Source organism: Empidonax traillii, unplaced genomic scaffold (genome assembly GCF_003031625.1).
Source record: "Empidonax traillii isolate 1590-97213 ecotype Southwest subspecies unplaced genomic scaffold, ASM303162v1 scaffold26:size2357266, whole genome shotgun sequence".
NCBI classification, from domain to species: domain Eukaryota; kingdom Metazoa; phylum Chordata; class Aves; order Passeriformes; family Tyrannidae; genus Empidonax; species Empidonax traillii.
Window position 1 is genome coordinate 480346 of NW_020955219.1, and position 20067 is coordinate 500412.

The window sequence follows — 20067 nt, forward strand, 5'->3', positions numbered from 1 at the left end:
GGTAGCTCACTTGTGGCATGAAGTCCCACACAGAATGCCAAGGCCAAGAGGGAAAGAAGTACCAAACACAGGATGATGGATGCAACTGGCTGCAGTGCCTGGGGCCCATAACCCCAAGCACATACACAGACACCAGTGAATTAAACCACCTCCTACAAGAAATGGTGCCTGCTCAGGGCTTTCAAGTAGCTGTTTCCAGGAACTGGAGCTCATACCACGGCCACTCCTGCAGCTGGGACAGCTACTCTGGGCTCCTCTTTCCTCCTGGCCAGGCCCAATATTGCAGTGAGCCCATACTCTGTCACTACATGCCCTCTACCTTAACCATTCACAATCAATGGCCAGCATTCAGCAGCACACACTCAGGAAAAGATGAGGAGCCTTACCTGGCCACGGGAACTCTGATAGGCTGAGAACATGAGTGGAGAGTTTCTTGGTCATGGACACAGTTCTCTCTGCTACCACTGCCCCAAGATAAGCCCTCTTCAGGCTGTACAAGGCAGCCCAGAGTGCTCTCCATCAACCATGGAGCACCAGGAAAATAGGAGTGAGTGTAGGGCAGGAGAATCATAGAATCATAGAATTAACTGGGTTGGAAGAGACCTCCGAGATCATCAAGCCCAACCCCTGACCCAATCCCACTGTGATTACCAGATCATGGCACTCAGTGCCACATCCAGCCTCCTTTTAAAAACCTCCAGGGACGGTGAATCCACCACCTCTCTGGGCAGGTCATTCCAATGTCTGATCACTCTCTCTGTAAAGAACTTCTTTCTAATATCCAACCTAAACCTCCCCTGCCAGATCTTGAGACCATGCCCTCTTGTCCGACTGTTGATTGCCTGGGAGAAGAGACCAACCCCCACCTGGTTACAACCTCCTTTCAGGGAGTTGTAGAGAGTGGTGAGGTCACCCCTGAGCCTCCTCTTCTGCAGACTAAACAACCCCAGCTCCCTCAGCGCCTCCTCACAGGACTTGTGCTCAAGTTCCTTCCCTAGCCTGGTTGCTCTTCTCTGGACCTGCTCCAGCACCTCAATGGCTTTCCTGACCTGAGAGGCCCAGAACTGAACACAATACTCAAGGTGGGGCCTCATCAGTGCGGAGTACAGGGGACGGATCACTTCCCTTGTCCTTCTGGCCACACTGAGAAGCCTCACTACAGAGCAACTGACTGACTTTACAGAGGAGCAGCTGCCACCAAGGCCCTGGGAGCCATCTGCACATGTTAATCCCTTACACTTTGATTCCAGTGTGAAAACAAGGGGTGGCTGTGGGACATTCCCTCTCCTTCTAGCCTCCTCTTCCATCCTCAGCAGGCCCCATCCCATGAGTCTTTGCACAGGCAACATGACATCCTGCTGCCCACTGAAGCCTTCCAGCTGCACAGTGGAGACAGTTGTCAGGAAAGCAGCAGCAATATCCCCATTGGTGTTTCTCCAGAGGAGCGCTCCAGGACGCTTTGTGCCTTGGGCTCCTGCAGCAGAGTCCTCCTGCTGCCAGCAAAGGCCCAGCAAGAGCTCTGACCTCCCCTGCTGAGAAACACCCCCGCTGTGAGCGAGGAACAGTTGACTCTGGTCCTTTTCTACAGCGCAGAGGCAGGGAGCAGGGGATAATCCCTGACTGCTGCCGGCAGGCACTCATTGCTGGCGGCTCGTGTACCCCTCCCAGCCCGAGGGAGGCAAGGGGACAACCACAGCCTGGGCCGACGAGCAGGTCAGGATCCCCGTGTCTCCGGCGCTACCTGAGCTGGAGCTGGCTGAACCAGGTGCTGACGGCGCAGTCCACACGCATCACCAGGGAGATCCCCAGCAAGAGGCAGACGCTGCTCACCACAAAGCCCAGCGACTCAAAGAGGAACCTGCAGGCGCAACAGAGGCAGTTAAGGAGGTCACAGCCAGCGTGCCAACAAAGACAGGCTGCTCCCATCACTCCCAGCAGACTGGTTTTCCTGACAGTGAGTGGCTGGTAGCGCCCCACAACCTGAAACCTGAATTACATTCACTCCCCAGCAGTTGATGCCTGCAGCCTGGAAGGCAAGCATGCCCCTGGTTTAGAGGTGGCTCAGGACCTGACTCAGGTGGGATTTTGAATCCCTCAGAGGCTGAGGCCACCTCCCACATCTACTCTTCCAAAGGTTTGCTAGTTTAGCATTTCTGGATTTACCACATCTGGTCTCGTCCCTACCTTTGGCTCTCTGAGCTGAATATTCTTAGCTTCCAGGTGGGCCCTGTGGGTTCTTGGAATTAAGACGAGGAGAAATTTCTAGGCTCTACCTTAAGTCCAGCTTCTGAATTTCAAGTAGGAATTACTTAAGGACATTCCTAAAACCTCTGTTAGGTAAGAAGTCAGAACATCAATCACAGGGTCTGTTCCAACATTACTGTCTAGGAACTCCAGTTCACGCCAGGGATATGAACCTTACCCATCATCAGAGCAACTCCTGAGACTTACTTGGGGGCAAAGACCTTCCAGACCATGAGGTGCCTCCTGAGGATCATGGCTGCACAAACACAGGCTAGAAGCTGAGAGGAAGATCAGGAAAAACATGTTACAAGTGACTCTGGAAAGATCTCCTGGGGCAATAGTCTCACATCTGAAGATGGTACTAAACTGTACACACCTGAGAGGCTGGTGCAGTGCACACCCAAACAGGACTCCCTTCTATATCCTCAAATCAGGAAACTTGAGCAGCTTGGGGTACAGGCAGGCCCTCGTGGGGCCAGGCTGGGGCAGCACAGAGGACTCACACCATGCCTAACTTGCTGTTTCACTGAGAGGAGCACTCCTGCTCTCCTGCTACAGGGCCTGGCCCCTACCTTGCACTGCCTCTGGTCTGACCACACAAGAAAACGATCTGAAAGGATAAACCCCAGAAAGCTATTAGCTCCTTTCACAGGATTAATTTTCTAGTATTTAGCTCCCAATATCACCACAGCACTTACGAAAACCAGAGCTGGTGTGAGATAGGGATGGTTGGGAAGAGGGGGAGCAGGATTATGGCCCTGCAGTTCCTGAACAGACATTCCCACTCTGGGCAGATGAGTATGAAAAGCAGCCTAATCCATACAGTGGCTTCCATGCTGGAACCGTTCCCAAAGCATAGAGGAAATAGCATAGCTGAGAAGGGACCTGTTCTTCCATCTGCAACCAGACATATCACACCTGCACTTGTCTGTGTCCTGGCTGACCCCTTTCTCTCATCAGTGACCCACAGTTCTCACAGCACACCAACTACCTCCTAGACAGCCTCTCCCACAGCCACCCTGCCTCTGTCCCATACCTGTGTCCCAAGCACAAAGAGGTACTTCAGCCCCAGCTGCAACAGAGCAGTGGAGAACTTCTCTGGAGACTCCCGCAGCCTCATCTCCATCATGCGCTCCTCCACCTCCCGCAGCTCCTCCTGTGACTCCTTCTTGGGCTTCTTCCTCTGTGAGCTGGGCATCTCACACACAAAGGGCCACAACAGGAGCAGGGGGCAGCCAACTACCTCAAGGACAAAGGCACATGAAATTACTGGAGCCCAGAAGGTGAGGAGCAGTCTAGGCTCTCCCATCATGCCCTGGCCATGAAGGAAGCAGATATCCAGGCCAAGCTGCAGGCCACAGGCAGAAGGGGATAGTGAAGATGCTGCCGTTCAGCTGGTGCCCGAGCCTTCACTGCCTCGTGCTCAGCTTGCATACCCCCAGGCAAGGCACAGCAACAAGCTGTGTCTGCTCAGGCACCACAGCCAGGGAGAAATTGATTTACCTGCAAAGAGGATATGGGAGGCAAAGGTGTTGGCGCCCACCAAGACAGCGGGCAGGAGGTTCGTGCTGTGGTCAAGGTGGAAGCCAACAAAGGCTGCATTCCAGTGGATGGCTGGGAAGATGGGCTGGTGGCCTGTGGAATAGAAGAACTGGGAAGCAGCAAGGAGCCAGGAGATGACTGCATACCAGGGCACCGAAAAAGGGTCTAAGGGACAAAAAGATAAAAAAAGAGGTGGGGAGTGGGGATATCAGCATCAAGGAACAAGACAGATTCATGATCAAAAAAAGCCTAGTGACCTTTCTTCCAGGTTCCCCTTCCATGCTGGCTCTTTAGAGACAGGAACCAGCCCAGACCCCACCACAGATGCAGCAAAGGGCCAGCATTCCCTCTGCTGCCCACCCTGCTACTGGGCTCTGTCAGTAACAGTGGATTTGGTGACTGCTCACACCCTGGGCAGAAGAAATGGGTGTAGAACTCCTTCCCCTGATTCTTCCCATGTACATGTCCCTGCTGCATGCATCTTTCTTCTACTACAGGATTTATGCAGCTTTTAAAAGGCTAGGTGTATCCCGTGAGGATCAGTGCACAACCATTCCCCAAGAGCAGAGGCTGGGCCCTTCCTCTCCCACTGGAATTAAGGCAAGGCGAGGACCAGGCCACACACCCAGAGGTTGCTCTACTGACTCACCAGCATCTCCAGCAAGGCCTCTGGCACACGTGTGGATGTGCAGCAGCACAAAGGCCTCCACAAAGAGCAGCAGGAAGGCGAAGCTCAGGCGCTCGCTGTGCAGGAGCATCAGGAGGAAGCCCAGGAGGGTGAGGGCTATGACCAGGGCTGCCGAGTACACGCTGCCCAGCCCGTACGCCGCGACCGTGGCCCTGCAGCTGCCCCGCTCCAGACGGCTCTTCTGGGACTCCTGCATCCTCTTGTAGATCTGAGGGATGACGTGGAGAAAGTCGACTTCGGAGCTGGGAACCCCCAGGTAGGGGGTGACGATGGATCCTGCCGACTCCCGTGTGTCCTTGGCAAACACCGTCATGGGATTACACAGCAGGAGCAGCAGTCCCACAGACACCAGTCCATAGACGGCCCACGGAAAGGCAACAACTGCCGCCTGCACCAGCTCCTGCAGCTTGCCCAGGGAGTCGTCAGTGCTGGAAGCCACGGCCCAGTAGCAGGCAATGCAGAGCACCACCAGTGGGAAGCCCCAGCGCACAAAGAGCACGAGGGGGTTTGAGCTGTTCAGGTTGCCGTAGTGCCGCAGCCAGCTCCGCACTGCATACACCAGCCCAGCCAGCAAGGCCACGCACAGGAGGTAGAAGAGGTTCTTGGCCCGTGTGTTTCTCAGGCTGGCAAGGGGGGAGAGGAAAAGAGAGGGCCGGCACTGAGGAATTTCTTCACGGCACTGGTGGAAGAAGCCGGAGAGGCGGACGCAGACCAGGAGCACGGCCACGAGGCACAGCAGGTACCAGATCTCTTTCCGGTAAGAGGAAAAGCCAAGGAGCTGCTGCTTGGGGCTTTCTGGCACAGTCAGGCGACCGTCCCAGTGGAGCTTTCCTACCAGCAACATGACCAGCGAGGCCAGCAGGAACGGGGCCACCCTCGCCTCAGCCACAACAAAGCTATCTGAGAACATGGCTCCACAGCGGAAGAACAGGATGCCCATGGGGAATGCCAGCCCCAGCCATGCTCGTAGTCTCTGCCTCAGGCCACTGCTGGCCAAGGGTGGCTGACTGCCCACCAAACGTGCTCTCTTGGGATGCCGGCCCCACCAGTGCCAGAAAAATCCCATCTGAGAAGCAGCAGCTGCCCATGATGACACCAGGAGAAGGTCCAGCCCCTCCTGGGTGAAAATGTGGGCCAGCCCAAGCAGAGCAGCCCCTACAAGGCCCCAGAGCAGCGGGTACAGGAGGCAGCTGCGACAGAAGGAGTCCGAGGATGTGGGCAGCTCCGAGGCCATGTAGCAGAGCAAGCAGGAAGCTGCAACAAGGATGCAGCCCCCCACCATACGCAGGGGATGGAAGCGGGCCCAGGACTGGGTGCACACAGCCCGCGCCTCCCGCAGGTAGAGCTGGAAGCGACCGATGAGGCTTCCCAGCCTGGACTCCAGCTCCGGAGGCACCAGCGTTGTTCCCTGCACCTGGGCCAAGAGCTGAGTGTGCTCCTCCACGGTGCTGGAGAAAAGCTCCCGCAGGTGCTGGAGCTGCTCTGCTGGCAGGTCCTGAGCCACCAGCGAGTAGGAGTGCAGGAAGCGATCCACCTGCGGGAGAGGGGACACAGGATCAGACAGCAGCACTTGGACCACTGGGAACAGGATTCGCGGCCTCTCACAGCCCCTTCAGAATGGAAATAGTGTACCAACCCCTGCTAGGGCAGACCCTTCCCCAGCCACATCATCCTGGGCTGGTCACACAAATTCAGGATGTCACTGGCAGGAAACACAACCCATCTGCCAAAGTGACGCCCCTCTCAAGTGACACATCCATCCTGACAGCCACACTGACTCCAATCAGGTCTTCACCTGCAGCTGTGCCTCTGCTGACACTGGGCATCACTAAGGGCTTTTATACAGTCTTTGGCAGCAATAAGGCAAACGTGCTCCAGAAGCTCAGATCGTTACTGGCTCTTAATCTGCACCTGATGTCGACTTTTACAGTTTTGTCTGAGGACAAACATCAAATTAAAAAGCCTTTAGTGGATCAGACCTAACTGCTTCCCCTTCTTCAAGAGAGGCACATTAAACAACTGCACCGTAGGCTTCTTGTTTCCTACTTCAAGAGTCATAAAAGAAGTCTCACAGGGGGATTGGCAGGGCAGGGCACCTGCGCATACATCCAGCTGCTCAGCAGTGTAGATCTGCTCAAGTCCTGAAACGCATATGTAACTCCACACACCTTCCAGTCGCCTCAGAGCACAGGCAGGATCAGTCTGCCCTGCCCACAAACGGCAGACGTGTGCACCAGCTCTCTTACAGGCCTGCACAACCCCGCCGTGGAATGCCACAACTCCTTCAACAACAACATGACTGAGACAGAAACCTCCTCAGACAAACGAGCACAAACATTTAAACAGGCAGGACTGGATAATGCTGATTCCTAACAGATGATGATTGATATCCTCAGTGACTAATGGGCATGAACATACAGTATCATCTTTAAATGACAAAGCACTCTGCTGCTCTACAGAGCTGAGAGGCTGAACGTTTCCATCTTTCCATCAACAGTTGTATTCTCTCCAGCTCCTCACTGGCTTGTACCACTGGTACAAACTGGCACTCCAAGGAGCTGGCTGGGCACTGGAGGAGTTATTCCTGTGCTCCCAGCAATCCAGGGACCCTCAAAGGTAGACTGGCCCTTAGCTAGAGAAATGCTTTGCAATGCCTATGGCAAATCTGGCTCTGTAGCATGACCAGAGCTGTAAGAGACAGCCCTCACCTCCTCCATAGAGGCTCTGACTTGGCCTGCTCCATTTCCAGGGCTTCTTTTATTCCTCCCTTCACTTTCATTCAAATTTTGTCATTCAGATCTTGGGGTTCTGTATTTTGTTGTGCTTGGTGAAAACTGCTCCTTCTGTGACCCACTTTACTGTCACCCGTTACACAGTATTTATTTAGTCCTTCATTACTGTTCTCCTTCTGTCACTGATCTGGAATAGCTTTCCAGTTAACACTGTTTCTCCTCCAAAACCGAAGCAGCATCAAAACCCCAATTTTACTCTTGAATCTCCATTCACAAGACTTGCCCCTGGTCATCTTCAGCCTTGAGGAACTGGCATCCCCCATTTCCAAATCGACCTGACAATCTGGAACCAGCCCTCACCCTGAAAGGAATGCTACCTTCCCAGGCAGTATTTTCTGCACCGCAGCTCTAATAAATCTTTCATTTTAACTTGGGGAAAACGGTGCTGCCTCTTAATGGAGCAAACACTGCAAGGAGGTAACACCTCAAAATCAGTGCCCTTTGAAGGTAACACCATGTCACTACCCCATCTCCACAAAAGAGAAGATGTTTGTGCTTAAAAAGCCATTCCTTCTCCCCTCTAGTTCAATGGGTGGCCTGCCACAGGCCGTACCTGCTTGGCGTTGATGTGATAGACCGAGAGCTGCTGCAAGGCTGCAGACACAGCGTCACCATCCCCAGAGAACAGCTCGGCCATCACCTCCCCAATGTTGCTGTAGGGGATGGGGACACCCAGCAGCAGGGCCACAGTGGGCACCAGGTTCACCTGGGGAATGGTCTCAGGCTCCTGGAGAGACAGGGGAGGAATTGCAAATTCAGAAAGAACATAGCAATGCATCATTTCACTCGTGTCAGAGGACGACGGGGAAGATATCCCCATTCAAAGGTGAATCCAGGAAAAGGCACAGCTCTGCCCTTCCCGAGGGGCCTGCGGAGTAAAGGATACCTGCTGAAAGCTGCAGGTTGATGGGTACAGCCCTAAACAAGCATCCCTCAGAGCTGGAGGGTCTGAACATGGGTGCCAAACGCTTTGGTCCCCTGGATCCTGCATCAGCCCTTCCACTGTTCTCACAAGACAAGGTGAGAGACTCCCCCATTCCTCTCAATCTAAATGATCCCAATCAAACTGTCACTCTCTGTAAACGCAGCATGCAGTTTTCACTTCGGATACCAAGGGTCAGCGTCTTCTCACCTCTGGAGGGCCACTGCCAAACAGGGGTGTCCTGCTGTACACAAACAGTGCTGCGTTTACTTCCTTCTCGCTGTCGCCACCGTGGTCTCCAGTCTCTGTCATGCCATGGTCCCCAGCCACCAGAAGAAGGGTGTCATTCCCCAGGTGATCCACCAAGGACCTGTCACCAGGATAAGGAAGGTCAAGTCCTCCCTGGGCAGGAGCCCAACCAGCCTAGGTGGGAGAGGACATGTCCCCACCAAGCCTGCCTGCAGCACAGAGGTGAAGCCCACAAATGGGTATGAGCAAAACTAAGTGCTTATGAAGAGCTGCAACATGAGCCAGGGACCATGCTTTAAATGGGTGCTCTAAAGCCAAACTGAAAATTCAGAGCCCTGAGACAGACTGGACTAATATTCCTTGGATTCGCAGCAAACGGTGCCTTCACAGATCTTGATAAAATGCAATTCAGAGGACAGGGTCCCAACAGGAACAAAATTTTAGGCTGCTTCTGTTCAGGTCATGTATCGTGTTATGTAAGCCACCTCCCACTTTAAAGGACAAAAGAGGGGATTGGAAGGATGCAGTAGGTTGGTAGATATACACTGCGCTCTCAGATACAGCAGAGCAAGTCACGCTCTGTAGCAGCAAAACTTAAAGCAGTCCTAAGAGTGAAAAGCTGCAGCGTTTTGGGCTGAGACATATCTGCATGACTGAGATTTCTGGATCCCAGTTGCACACAAAGGTGCAACTCATAGGCCTGTGTGGTGAATGCAGCAATCCCCATCCAGGGTCCTCCATGTGCTTCTCAAACATTGCTAAACCTCGTGTTTGCTCAAGTAGCCGTAACTTCCATGTTTAAGGATGGGAAGACTGAGGCTCAGCTGTATTCCAGCTGCACTGTCACCTGATGGTTTGGTAGAGAACCAAGGCTCCGACAGGCAGCCTTACCTCTGAAACCAAACCTCTCATCAACATGCACCTACTCAAAGAGACTGCCCATAGCTGGGCTTCCAGCTGCTGCTGGCCAAAGCTGTTTTCCATGCTAACAGGGTCAGTAAGCAACCCCTGTTGTCCTCCGCATCTCCCTGGGAAGACTCAGTCAACCCATCCCGATTGCATTAATCACCTGAGCATCTCATTCATCTGGGTGAGCTTCTTGGCCATCTCGGGGTGGTCGGGTCCGTGTTTGTGCCCACAGTGGTCCACGCCAAGGAAGTGAGCAATCAGCATGTCCCATTCTCCACTGTCCACTGTGGAACAAAACAAAAGCAGCCTTATCACATATCAGCCTGGGATCCCACACCTGGATCCTCCTGCCAGAGCTCTCTGATTGCCTCTGGACACTGCTGTTTCTTCCCCTCCTGCCACTGTCACTGCCAGCTCTCAAGCAGATCGGTGCAGGTTTTAACTGAAGCACACTCTTGGCTGCAAGTGCCTGGGTGTAATGGCACAGGGACATCAAAGCCAGTGTCCCTGGTTTTTCCTCACCACCCCTCAGGATAGGAAAGGTGCAGTGTCACCAAAGCCATCTTGAAACATCCTTAAATCGAGCTGGCACAAACTGAGCTAAACCAAGGGGATCGTCGGGAGAAGAAAAGACCATAATCCCCATCCTCCCCTGGAGTTACTTCAGGTCCAGACCCAACAGTGTGCCCCTCTGCATCCCACCTGACACACCAACACTGCCCCTGGCTAGAAGGTTTCCCCAGCCTCTCCCCTCTGCTTCAGGGCACTGACGCATGGAAACCAACATATTTGGAGTTGATGAAGAGCAGCTCTGCCACAAGGCACAAGGACTTCCCTGTGAAAGGCCACTGCACCCTTGATTCACTTAAGAGTCAAACTCAGAAAAGGAAAGAGGATTTCCCTCAGTCCCAGGAGCTCAAGGAGGTGAAAATCATCTAAAATTCACAAACTAATCTCACACTTCACCTTCTTCCCACGATCAGGAGGCACTCAAGCTATGCTGAGAGCAGTGCTGCATCCCAGCCTCCTGCCTTGTCTATTTCCCAGAGCATTGTGAGTCTTCCTGGGCAGCCACATGCCAAAATTTAGCTGCTCCTCTTGCTCCATCCTGCCAGAGTGTTTCCAGGACAGATGTAGAAGTCTAATCTCATCCCAAGAAGCTGAGCTCCCTTCCAAATGGTGGAAAGGTATTTACAGAAATAGTCTAGGGGCTCCAAGAGCTGGCTTATCCATGGAAATCCAGCGGGAGCACTGTAATCCTTGGGCAGCAATTTGTGATTGCTCAGTGCCACAACATAACAGAAAAATCCTTCAGTCCTACCCCAAACTTGAACTCCCACATAATGTCAAGGGTTATCCAGGCCCTGGGGAAAGGGCTGCTTACCAGTTGGATAGAGATGCTGCAGGATCCCATCATCCACAGTGTGAAGATCCTTCACGTTAAAAGAAGGGAAGAAATACGAGCGGAAGAACTTCTTCGGGAAGAGTCCTTCCCATGTGTCATCACCCATGAAGACTACTTTCCTTCCTGTGAGAAAGGAAGCAATGAGAGACAGAGCCCACCTGAGTCATGCTGTTACCCACAACAATGCAAAGAGCCTGGGCAGAGCTAGGTGAGGGTCTAGAGCAATGGCCCCTCTCCAATCCACACTCAAAAGTGACCTAAAATTAAAATGACCATCTGGCTGTAAATGATTCTGAATAAGGGGAGTGACCAGCCCTGTCTCTAAACCCAGGAGTGTCCTCCACACCAAATTCACCTGCACAACCCTCAAGATTTATTGGTGACCTAACACATCACCCCAGCAGAAAGACTTGTGGGTCACAACAAAGGTGGGTGCACGAGGTGCAGCACGAAGCAGACAAACCCTCACCCAAGGCCTGCGACCCCACTGCAAAACGGGAGGCAGGAGGTGGAGGTTAAATAGAAGCCATGAGTCCCGGGCTTTGGCTTTTAAACACAGCACTGGTGGTGTTTCAGATGTGGAAAAGGGAAGGCAAAAGCACTGATGCTTCTTCCCTCTACCCTCACTCTGCTTGTCCTGCCTGCCAGCAGCCCACCATGTCCCACAGTGCCTCTCCAGCCTGGGAGCAGGAACCGCTTCCTCTGAGGCTGCTGCTGTGCCACAGAGCTTAGCAGTGCATTTTGCCTCAGATGTTTTACTGTATTTGCCCACCTTGCTCACACACAGTCCCATTGCCTCAACCCAGGGACTGGTATTGGTGCCACTCTGAGCCATAGGAGGAAGTCTCTCTGGAGAACAACCCACTGCGTCCTCTCTCTTTCCCTCTACTCCACCATCCCACCACAACAAACCCTTTACAGCTGCACTGAGCACCCCACAGTGGCACTGAACTACACCCAGATTGTGGTGAGGTTGCTGCCTAAGAGCCACAGGCAGCTGGCCAGGCAGGCCGGCTCACCCCCACAGCACACCTGGCACCACCTGGTGCACCTGGCACCACCTGGCTCCTCCCTCCTCACACAACATGACCGATTGCCCTTGGCTTCTTACAGGCACTCCTGGGGGTGACCTTGTGACAGTCACCGTCAGAGCAGCCACCTTCACCTGCTCTCTTGTCATCTTTGAGGATGATGAAGATGAAGCCACGGTTGCAGCTACTTCTCACTCCCAGCACAAGTTGGAGAAACCCTGCCTGCACGGCAGCTCTGCCTGAGAAAACTGTCACTGAGCAGGGTAAAAGAATTAGCTAACAGGGTGGAGGTGTTGTGAGCAGTTCCCTTCCCAGGCAGAGAGGAATCAAGGTTCTGAACAAAGGTTAAACCGAGCAGGGATTTGCAAGTGCCCCATCCCAGTGGGACACTGCTCTGCCCACACAGAGTCATAGAATTAAAGAATGTTAAGGAGTTAGAAGGGACCTTAAAGATCATCTAGTCCCAACTCCCCCTGCCATGGGCAGGGACAGCTCTCACTAGATCAGGTTGCTCAAGGGCTTATCCAGCCTGGCCTTGAACACTGCCAGGGTTGGGGCATCCACAACCTTCCTGGGTAACCTGTTCCAGCGTCTCACCACTGTCATAATGAAGAATTTCTTCCTATTATCTAACCTAAATTTCTCCTCTATCAACTTGTACCCTTTACTCCTTGTCCTAGCACTACAGCTCCTGATAAAGAGTCCCCCTCCAGCTTCCCTGCAGGCCTCCAACAAATACTGGAGGGTTGCCATGGGTCTCCCTGCAGCCTTCTCTACTCCAGGCTGAACAGTCCCAATCATCAAATCATCAAGGTTGGAAGAGACCTTCAACATCATCCAATCCAACCACCCTGTAACCCCTAAACCACTAAATCCAGTGCGAGATCCAGACGCCTCCTAAATACCCCTCCAGGTATGCTGATTCCACCACCTCCCTGGGCGACCTGACCACCCTAAGAGTGGAAAAAAACCCATTTCTAACATCTCACTGTCCCCTGCCTCAGCCTAAGGCCAGGAACCCACCGTTCTGCACCAGTTGTGCCAGCAGGTTGTCCTCCTGGATGGCGTAGGAGGCGAAGTTGCTGCCCACGTCAATGAAGGTGGGCAGTGACCCAGTGGTGAGGCCCTTGATGCGCTGCATGGTGGCGGTGGGGGGGTCGGCCCTGAAGCGGTAGAGCCGGGCGTGCCGGGGCTGGGAGGTGGCCAGCTGGTGCAGCACCCCCAGCTTGTTCTCGTAGGGCAGCGGGCTGGCCTTGCCGGGGTCGAAGCGGGCGAACTCGAAGCGCAGGGCATCGATGATGACGAGTACGGCCTTGGAGAAGCGCTGGGGCGCCCAGCAGGAGCCTGGCGGGAGGCTCTGCCCCTCCCAGGGCGGCGGCACGAGCGGGTCGGAGCAGGAGCTGCTGCTGGCGAGCTCGATCCGGGTGAGCAAAAAGCCGCTCATGAAGAGCCCGATGCCGGCGAAAAAGAGAAAGCAAACCCAGGCCAGGAAGAGCACCACTGGCCACCGCTGCATCCTAGAGGGAAGGACAGGCAGGCTCAGGCCGCGGCGGCTCTACCTGGGCCGGACACCACTCCCTGCCAGCACCCACCGCTGGCCTCACACCCCTCACACCCACCTCTCCCTCACAAACACCCCGTCAGCCCCGACACAACCCTTTAACCGGCCCCACACCATGTGCTGACAACCACCCTGTGCACCTCCCCGTACCCCGCCCGAGGGGGAGCCGTGTCCTGCTCCCTCCCAGCTGCCCAGTGTCCCCCTGGACCCTCTCTCTGACACCTCCAGCCCCCCTCACAGGCCCTCAGCCCCGCTCGTGCACTCACGTCCCCCAGGGCCTCGTCCTGACACCCCCAGTTCCCTTCACACAGCCCAGACCCTTCCTGACACCCCCAGACCGTCGCCGGCACTCCCGGCACGCCACCTCCCACTCGAGCCACCCTGGTGCCCGGCGCATCCCCAGACTCCCCTCTGGCCCCTCAGAGCCCCCCGACCCCGCTCCGCTCCCTCACAGCCCCCCGCGCCCCCCGACCCCGCTCCGGCGCCACCTGCGGCACCCGCCGACCGCCGCCCCCGGAAGCGCCGCGCGTGGCGCCCGCCACGCTAGAGCGGCACCGTGCTGAGCCGCGGGGGTGGCAGCGCCCCCTGGCGGCCGGGAGGCCCAATCCCCCGCGCGCACCTCCCTCCCGGCGAGGCACCCCGAGAAGGCCAGAGGCTGATTTTAATTAGACAGTTAATTAATGAATCTGCAGAGGCTTTTCCCGCCCTGCGGTGCTCGCTGTGAGGAGCCCTCTGCGGAGAACGCACTGTCGTGCGTTGTAGGGGCAGCTTCTGAGAGATGACAGAGGAGGAGACAGTGACAGCAGCTCACGTTCCCAGAGGAGGGGTCTCCTGGGGAAAGGCATCCTTCCCAGGAGCAGAGTCCCGAAGTTCACAGAATCATAAAACGGTTTGGGTTGCAAAGGACCTTAAAGATCATTTTGTTCCAAACCCCCTTGCCGTGAGCACAGCCACCTCCCCCTAGACCACTCAAATACCCCATCCAGTCTGGCCTTGAACACTTCCAGGGACGGAGCACCCACAGCGCCTCTGGGCAACCTCTGCCAGTGCCTCACCACCCTCAAAGTAAAGAATTTCTTCCTAATTTCCATTTTTTTCCTCTTGCAGATCACTGTGTGTCCATGCGAGCTCCTGGAGCCTGTTGAGCATGGATGGTCCCCCTCTGGCATCAGATGGTAGGGTCAGGCCCCCGAGCACAAGGGAACATGCTGCAGCAGCACCGGTACCATTTATTACATGATTTAAATCCAAATACAAAATAGGGACTAAGGGAAGAAGAGCATCTGACCGCAGCAGGACAGGGCTGCCGTTTGCGGAGCAGACCTCGGGACAAGGAGCAGGATCCTTCCAGTCCCATTAGCTGGAGCTGCCCTGCTCTGCCTTCAGCATCTCCATGGAGGCAGGTTGGGGCTCCTCGTGGGCTGGAGGAGTCTCATCCTGGTTTTTCACAGCTTGTGGCTTGGTCAGTGTGGTGTATATCCCCAGGGCCTGGAGGGAACAAGACAGTCATGAGAAGAGGGGGAGAGGAGAGGGCTGGGTCCCAGCACGCTGCCACCCTCACCTCCCTGGGGCAAGAATCACCGAAGCATTTAACCTTGGAAGAGACCTTAAAGATCATCTCGTTCCAACCCCTCTGGGGATTGGACAGGGACACCTTTCACTAGATCAGGCTGCTCAAAGCCCCATCCAACCTGGCTTTGAACACCCCAGTGATGGGGCATCCACAGTTTCTCTGGGCAACCTGTGCCAGTGCCTCATCACACTCCTAGCAAGTAATTTCTTCTTAATATTTAATCTAAACCTACTCTCTTTCAGTTTGAAGCCATTCTCCCTTATCCTATCCCTAGGTGCCCTTGTACAAGTCCCTCTCCAGCCTTACTGTAAGGCCCCTTTAGGTACTGGAAGGCTCTCTCTTCTCTAAGTTAAACAATCCCAATTCTCTCAGCCTTTCCTCATAGGGGAAGTGCTCCATCCCTCTAAGCATCTTGGTGGTCTCCTCTGGACTCCAACGGGTCCATGTCCTTCCTGTGCTGGGGATCCCAGAGCTGGCTGCAGTGCTCCAGGTGGGTCTCACGAGAGCAGAGCAGAGGGACAGAATTCCCTCCCTTGACCTGCTGCCCACCCTGCTTTGGATCAGCCCAGGACACGAGTGACCAACTGACCTGTGCCACCATGTTGGTGACGTCGCCGGTGTTGGCGGGCAGCAGAATGGTGTTGGAGTCTTTGGCAATCTTGGAGAAGGCATTCACATACTGCTCTGCCACAGACAGGGAGGCAGCAGCACTGCCATGCTGGGGAGAGAGGGATGAGTCATGTATCACCAAGAGCTCATCCATGCCCATATCTGCAGCCTACCCCAGCTGGGACAGCAAAGATCCCCATTCCCTGCTGCTGAAAATGCCAGGGAGCGTCAAAGAGAAAGCCACGTGCCACCCCAGCCATGTGTCACCTCCCCCCATGCCGGCACCAAGGCAGTGGTTGCCCCAGGGAGCTGTCACTCACCTGCTGTGACAGAGCAGCTGCCAGGAGCTGAATTGCCTCCGCCTTGGCCCTGGCCTTGACCAGCATGGCATTGGCTTCTCCTGCAAGGAACCACAGCAGAACACGTCACAACCGCCACAAAGCAGTTGCCAGGAGCAAATCCAGAAAATTTCAAGGAGTGAATCCAGACAAGTCCATGCATGCATAGTCTTCTCTTCCCCAACAGCAGCACTGCCACACACCTCCTGCTGCCCAAGGCTGTGGTGGGGCAGCAGCACGAGCTGGAGCTCAGCACAAAGGCCCCAGCAGGACAGGACCAACATGGCTCAGGACACCTGGCCCACAGTGATGTGGTCTCTCCCCAGCAGCATCACCCCTCCGTCCAGATGGCTACAGATTCCCAAATGTTCTACCCTAAGGCATTACCAGCAGCTTTGTTGATTTGTTCAGCCTTCTCAGCTTCTGACGCCAGGATCTGGGCCTGCTTCTGGCCCTCAGCCACGTTGATGGCAGATTCCCGCGTCCCCTCCGACTCCAGCACCGTCGCCCGCTTCCGCCGCTCTGCCTCCACCTGCAAACACAGGTCAGACACCAGCCTGCCACGACTGCACTGGGGCAAGGACACACTCCTGGGTCCCGCAGGGGCAGGCATGGCTCAGCAAAGCATACGAATGCAGCTACAGAACACTGCACGGTCCTGCTGAGGGCTATTTCTGCTCCTCGGGCCTCACAGCCCTCCCCAGCCCCATCCACGCCCAACTGGACAGCTGCTTCCCCCTCCTCCCCTTCCAGCCTGGAGATCTTGTGCCCAGCTTTTCCCAAGGGGAGACCTTCAGCTATAGGGATTTTCTTCCCTACAGAGCCCAGTAGGGATTTTAGTGGGAGCTGGCAAGGCTTGGGTGTACCAGGCAGGGGCCACTACAGACAAAATTAGGACAGGAATTATTAATTCAGTTCACTAACTGCATGTCTGCCACCAAAGTGCCCCTCATACAGGAAGAGCCGGTGCTGCCAGCTGTGGACAGGTAACGACGACGCTGTGTGGAAGAGGAGACTTCCCTCTTGTTCCAGACCTCCCTCCCACAGAGCCACACCTGCATCTGCATGGATTCCTTCACACGTGGAGGCACGTGGATGTCCTTGATCTCGTAGCGCAAGCATCGGATGCCCCAGCAGTCTGAAGCCTGGTTGATGGCATCCACGATGCTGGCATTGAGGGACTCCCGCTCCTGGGAGGCACAAAGGAAATGGCAGAGAGCAGAGAAGAGGTGCTTAGCATGAGACAGTGCCAGGAGGGAAACAGACACCCCCCCACACGGGCCAAGATGTGACAGAAAAAAAACATCTTCAAAGGCATCAGGTAGGGTCAGGTTTTTCCCGCAGCTCTTGAAAGGGTCACCATCTCCTAGGGAGAGCAGGGCCCCCAACTGAAACTGATGGCATACAAACATCCAGTGTACATCTGGACACAGCAGGAATGCCAACACCTCCAGTTTTTGCCCAGCAAACACAGCACAAGGATTAGGGCATCCCATGAACCACGTCAGGGACATTCATCACTGGGTCTGAGCAATGAGTCACCAGCTCAAAAGAAACGCAGGTGGACCAGCCAGGTCTGGGCACACACCACCCATCACCCCTTCCAGACAATCCAGGGCAGGGCAAAAAATAGCTCCTGTTAAAAAAACAACGGAAACAAGACCCATCTCCACGGATTCACCAATAGGTCAACTGAAACAGAAGCCAGAAGCCCTCTTAGCAAAGGCCGTTTTGCTGGTAAGTGTATCAGCTTGGGGCAGGCTGCCCCAGGGCTTCCAGAGACGTTGGTAGCTCCATGATCTACCTCCCCAGCTCACCCGGAAGACTCTGTCGAGGGAGAGTTTGCCGAGTTCAGATCTCATGGTGGTCTGGGCCAGTTGGGTCACTGCATACTCAGGATCTTCCACCCCATAGCTGGCCTGGAGAGCAGCAGCACAAAACAGAGTGGGTAGAGGTGCCAAGAGGGACCCTGAATGAGGCAGGAGGGACAAACAACGCCAAAACAAAACATCCCTGACAAACACCTGGAGTCTGGAGCCTCAGGAGCAGTCAGGGTGCTAAGCCCACCCACCAGGCAGGGCACAGAGGCTGAAGCACACATTTTGGGAAGCAGGGAGCAGATAGAGCCAGGAGAGAGGTGCCTGAGGGGCAGGGATGGTACCTTGTAGGGGTCCATAACCCGCAGGTAGAGCACACCGTCGATCTGCAGGGTGACATTATCTGCCAGGAGAGAACAACAGCTCCTGTTTACTGAAGCAGCAAAGAAAAAAAACAGACAACCCTCTCTTCCACAACACAGCTGGGCAGGGTTGCCCTTTTCCTTCCTGGCATAGCAGCACGGCACAGAAGAAGGATTGGCTGAAATGGATCTCCTCGTCTAAAGACTTTGTAAAAATGACCTTAACATTCCCCACAAAAACACTACAATATTTTAATACAAAACAAATCTCGGGTTTCCAGATAGAAACATTTAACACTGTAGTTCTTGTAAATAAAGATTTAAGGGGGAAAAAAATGAAACAAAACTCTGAAAACTAGAAATGTAATGGCTGTCCATTAACATTAGATACATTAACCTGATCTAAAATCTTTTTTAAGAGAGGTGTTTTGATTTTGTGGGGTTTTTTGTGGTTCAGTAAAAGAAGACATCTGAAAAATGTATTCCTGGTCAGGTGCATTCAACCCAGCAAGGGGCAGCTGCAGGACCTCCTGGGGTGCCCCCTGCTTACAGCAGCAGCCTTCCAGCACCTAACGGGGACGCAAGAGAGCTGAAGGGGGACTTTTTACATGGCTATGGAGTGACAGGACAACAGAAAATGGCCTTAAGCTGATGGAGGGCAGTTTAGGTTAGATACTAGGAGAAAATTCTTTACTAAAATTGTTTTGAGACACTGGCACAGGTTGCCCAGAGCTGTGGATGCCCCATCCCTGGCAGTGTTCAAGGCCAGGTTGGACGGGGCCCTGAGCAACCTGGTCTAGTAGAAGGCGTTCCTGCCCTTGGCAGGAAGGTTGGAATAAGGTGATCTTTAAGGTCCTTTGCAACCCAGCCATCCTGCGATCCTGTGATTTTATGGCCAAGTCTGGGTGCCAAGAGATGGGGCTGAATGCAGGAGCCTGAGTCAATTCCACTCCTCCCCACACTGTCCCTTGCTCACCCCAGATGCAGCAGAAGGGAAGGGGCAGGACACGGAAGCTGTTCCTCACCCAGTGTGACAGCTGACTGCTCTGGGACGTTGATGACGATTTCTTTGAGACTCTGCACGTAACGAATCCGATCCAGGAGAGGGATTAGGAAGTTCAAGCCCTGGGAAGAAGGCAGGATTAGACGGGTGACAGTCAGACTAGAGAGAACTGTGCAAACAAAGACCACGCCACACACCACAGATGCTGCAGGCAGAGCAAGCACACTTCACAAACAGAGGGAATTTTGGTTTCTCAGTGCTTTCAACACCCCCACCAAGGGAAATGAGTTCACGGGCAGCCAAGAGGACTTCAGCCTGGGAGAACGAGCCCACCACCCCTCGGATCCTCGTGCAAAGGACGCGCCTCGCTACAGCTTTAGGAACCTGCTGAATCCAGAAGGGGAGAAAAGCTGCTCCTTACAGGCTCGAGGATTCGGTGGAACTTGCCCATCCTCTCCACCACCCAGGCCTCCTGCTGGGGCACGAAGAGCACCCCGATGTTGACGGGCAGCCCGGAGTTCCAGCGGCACGGAGCCGGGGCCAGCCGTGCTGCTCCCTTCAGCTGCTGGGAGTGCTGGGGAACGGAGAAGGAACGGAACTGAGACCAGCACCACAGCTGCTCTGCTCTCTGGGACTGTGGGCAGTGCTCCAGGGCAGGAAGCAGCTCTGATGCCCCAAACAAGCTCATTCTCTAAGAGGACACAGCTGCTGCCACAAGGATGAAGCCAGGGCCACAGGGACAGCCTTCTCCACAGTGCAGGGCAGCTCCCATGCTAGAGCTTTCTGCACATCTCCTCTCACATCCCCCCTGGAATAGGCAATAAAGCCTCCCTGCCACCGTAAGGGCAAGAAAGGGGTGTGTGTGGGTCTCTTCTGCCCCATCAGCCCCCTATAACCTGGTGAAGCCTGTTCCCCCCAGCCCTCTCTGTCACCTCAGTCCAAGGCCACCCCTCTTCAATAAACTGTCCGTCAGCACCCCATCACCACCTGAGTACTTCCCCAGACCCCCAAAACCCCCTTCA

General features: G+C 54.7%; 2 protein-coding genes across 4 annotated transcripts in view; both read right to left on the reverse strand.

The window, feature by feature from the left end:
• Positions 1-1151: 1151 nt before the first annotated feature.
• Positions 1152-13376, reverse strand: PIGO (phosphatidylinositol glycan anchor biosynthesis class O). Of its 3 annotated transcripts, none has more exons than XM_027906358.1 (10): positions 12806-13376; positions 10731-10874; positions 9507-9630; positions 8399-8558; positions 7820-7993; positions 4436-6008; positions 3748-3879; positions 3281-3483; positions 2452-2522; positions 1152-1858 (listed from the first exon to the last, which is right to left on the reverse strand). In XM_027906358.1, exons 1-10 carry the CDS (start codon positions 13296-13298, stop codon positions 1738-1740), a joined length of 3195 nt encoding a protein of 1064 aa, XP_027762159.1. In that variant the 5' UTR covers positions 13299-13376; the 3' UTR covers positions 1152-1737. The 3 variants fall into 3 exon arrangements, with proteins under 3 accessions (XP_027762159.1, XP_027762150.1, XP_027762168.1); XM_027906349.1 differs by having other exon boundaries at positions 3748-3951; XM_027906367.1 differs by lacking the exons at positions 1152-1858; positions 2452-2522 and having other exon boundaries at positions 3339-3487; positions 3748-3951.
• A 1176-nt stretch (positions 13377-14552) lies between these two features.
• The window catches only part of STOML2 (stomatin like 2), a 6758-nt gene continuing 1243 nt past the window's right edge, over positions 14553-20067 (reverse strand). Inside the window, exons 2-10 of the mRNA XM_027906392.1 lie at positions 19467-19619; positions 19068-19167; positions 18025-18083; positions 17681-17782; positions 16919-17053; positions 16251-16395; positions 15846-15925; positions 15506-15634; positions 14553-14831 (exon numbers count right to left, since the gene is read on the reverse strand). Coding sequence (XP_027762193.1) covers positions 14700-14831; positions 15506-15634; positions 15846-15925; positions 16251-16395; positions 16919-17053; positions 17681-17782; positions 18025-18083; positions 19068-19167; positions 19467-19619 — 1035 coding nt within the window. The 3' untranslated portion in view covers positions 14553-14699. The remainder of the gene's footprint in view (positions 14832-15505; positions 15635-15845; positions 15926-16250; positions 16396-16918; positions 17054-17680; positions 17783-18024; positions 18084-19067; positions 19168-19466; positions 19620-20067) is intronic.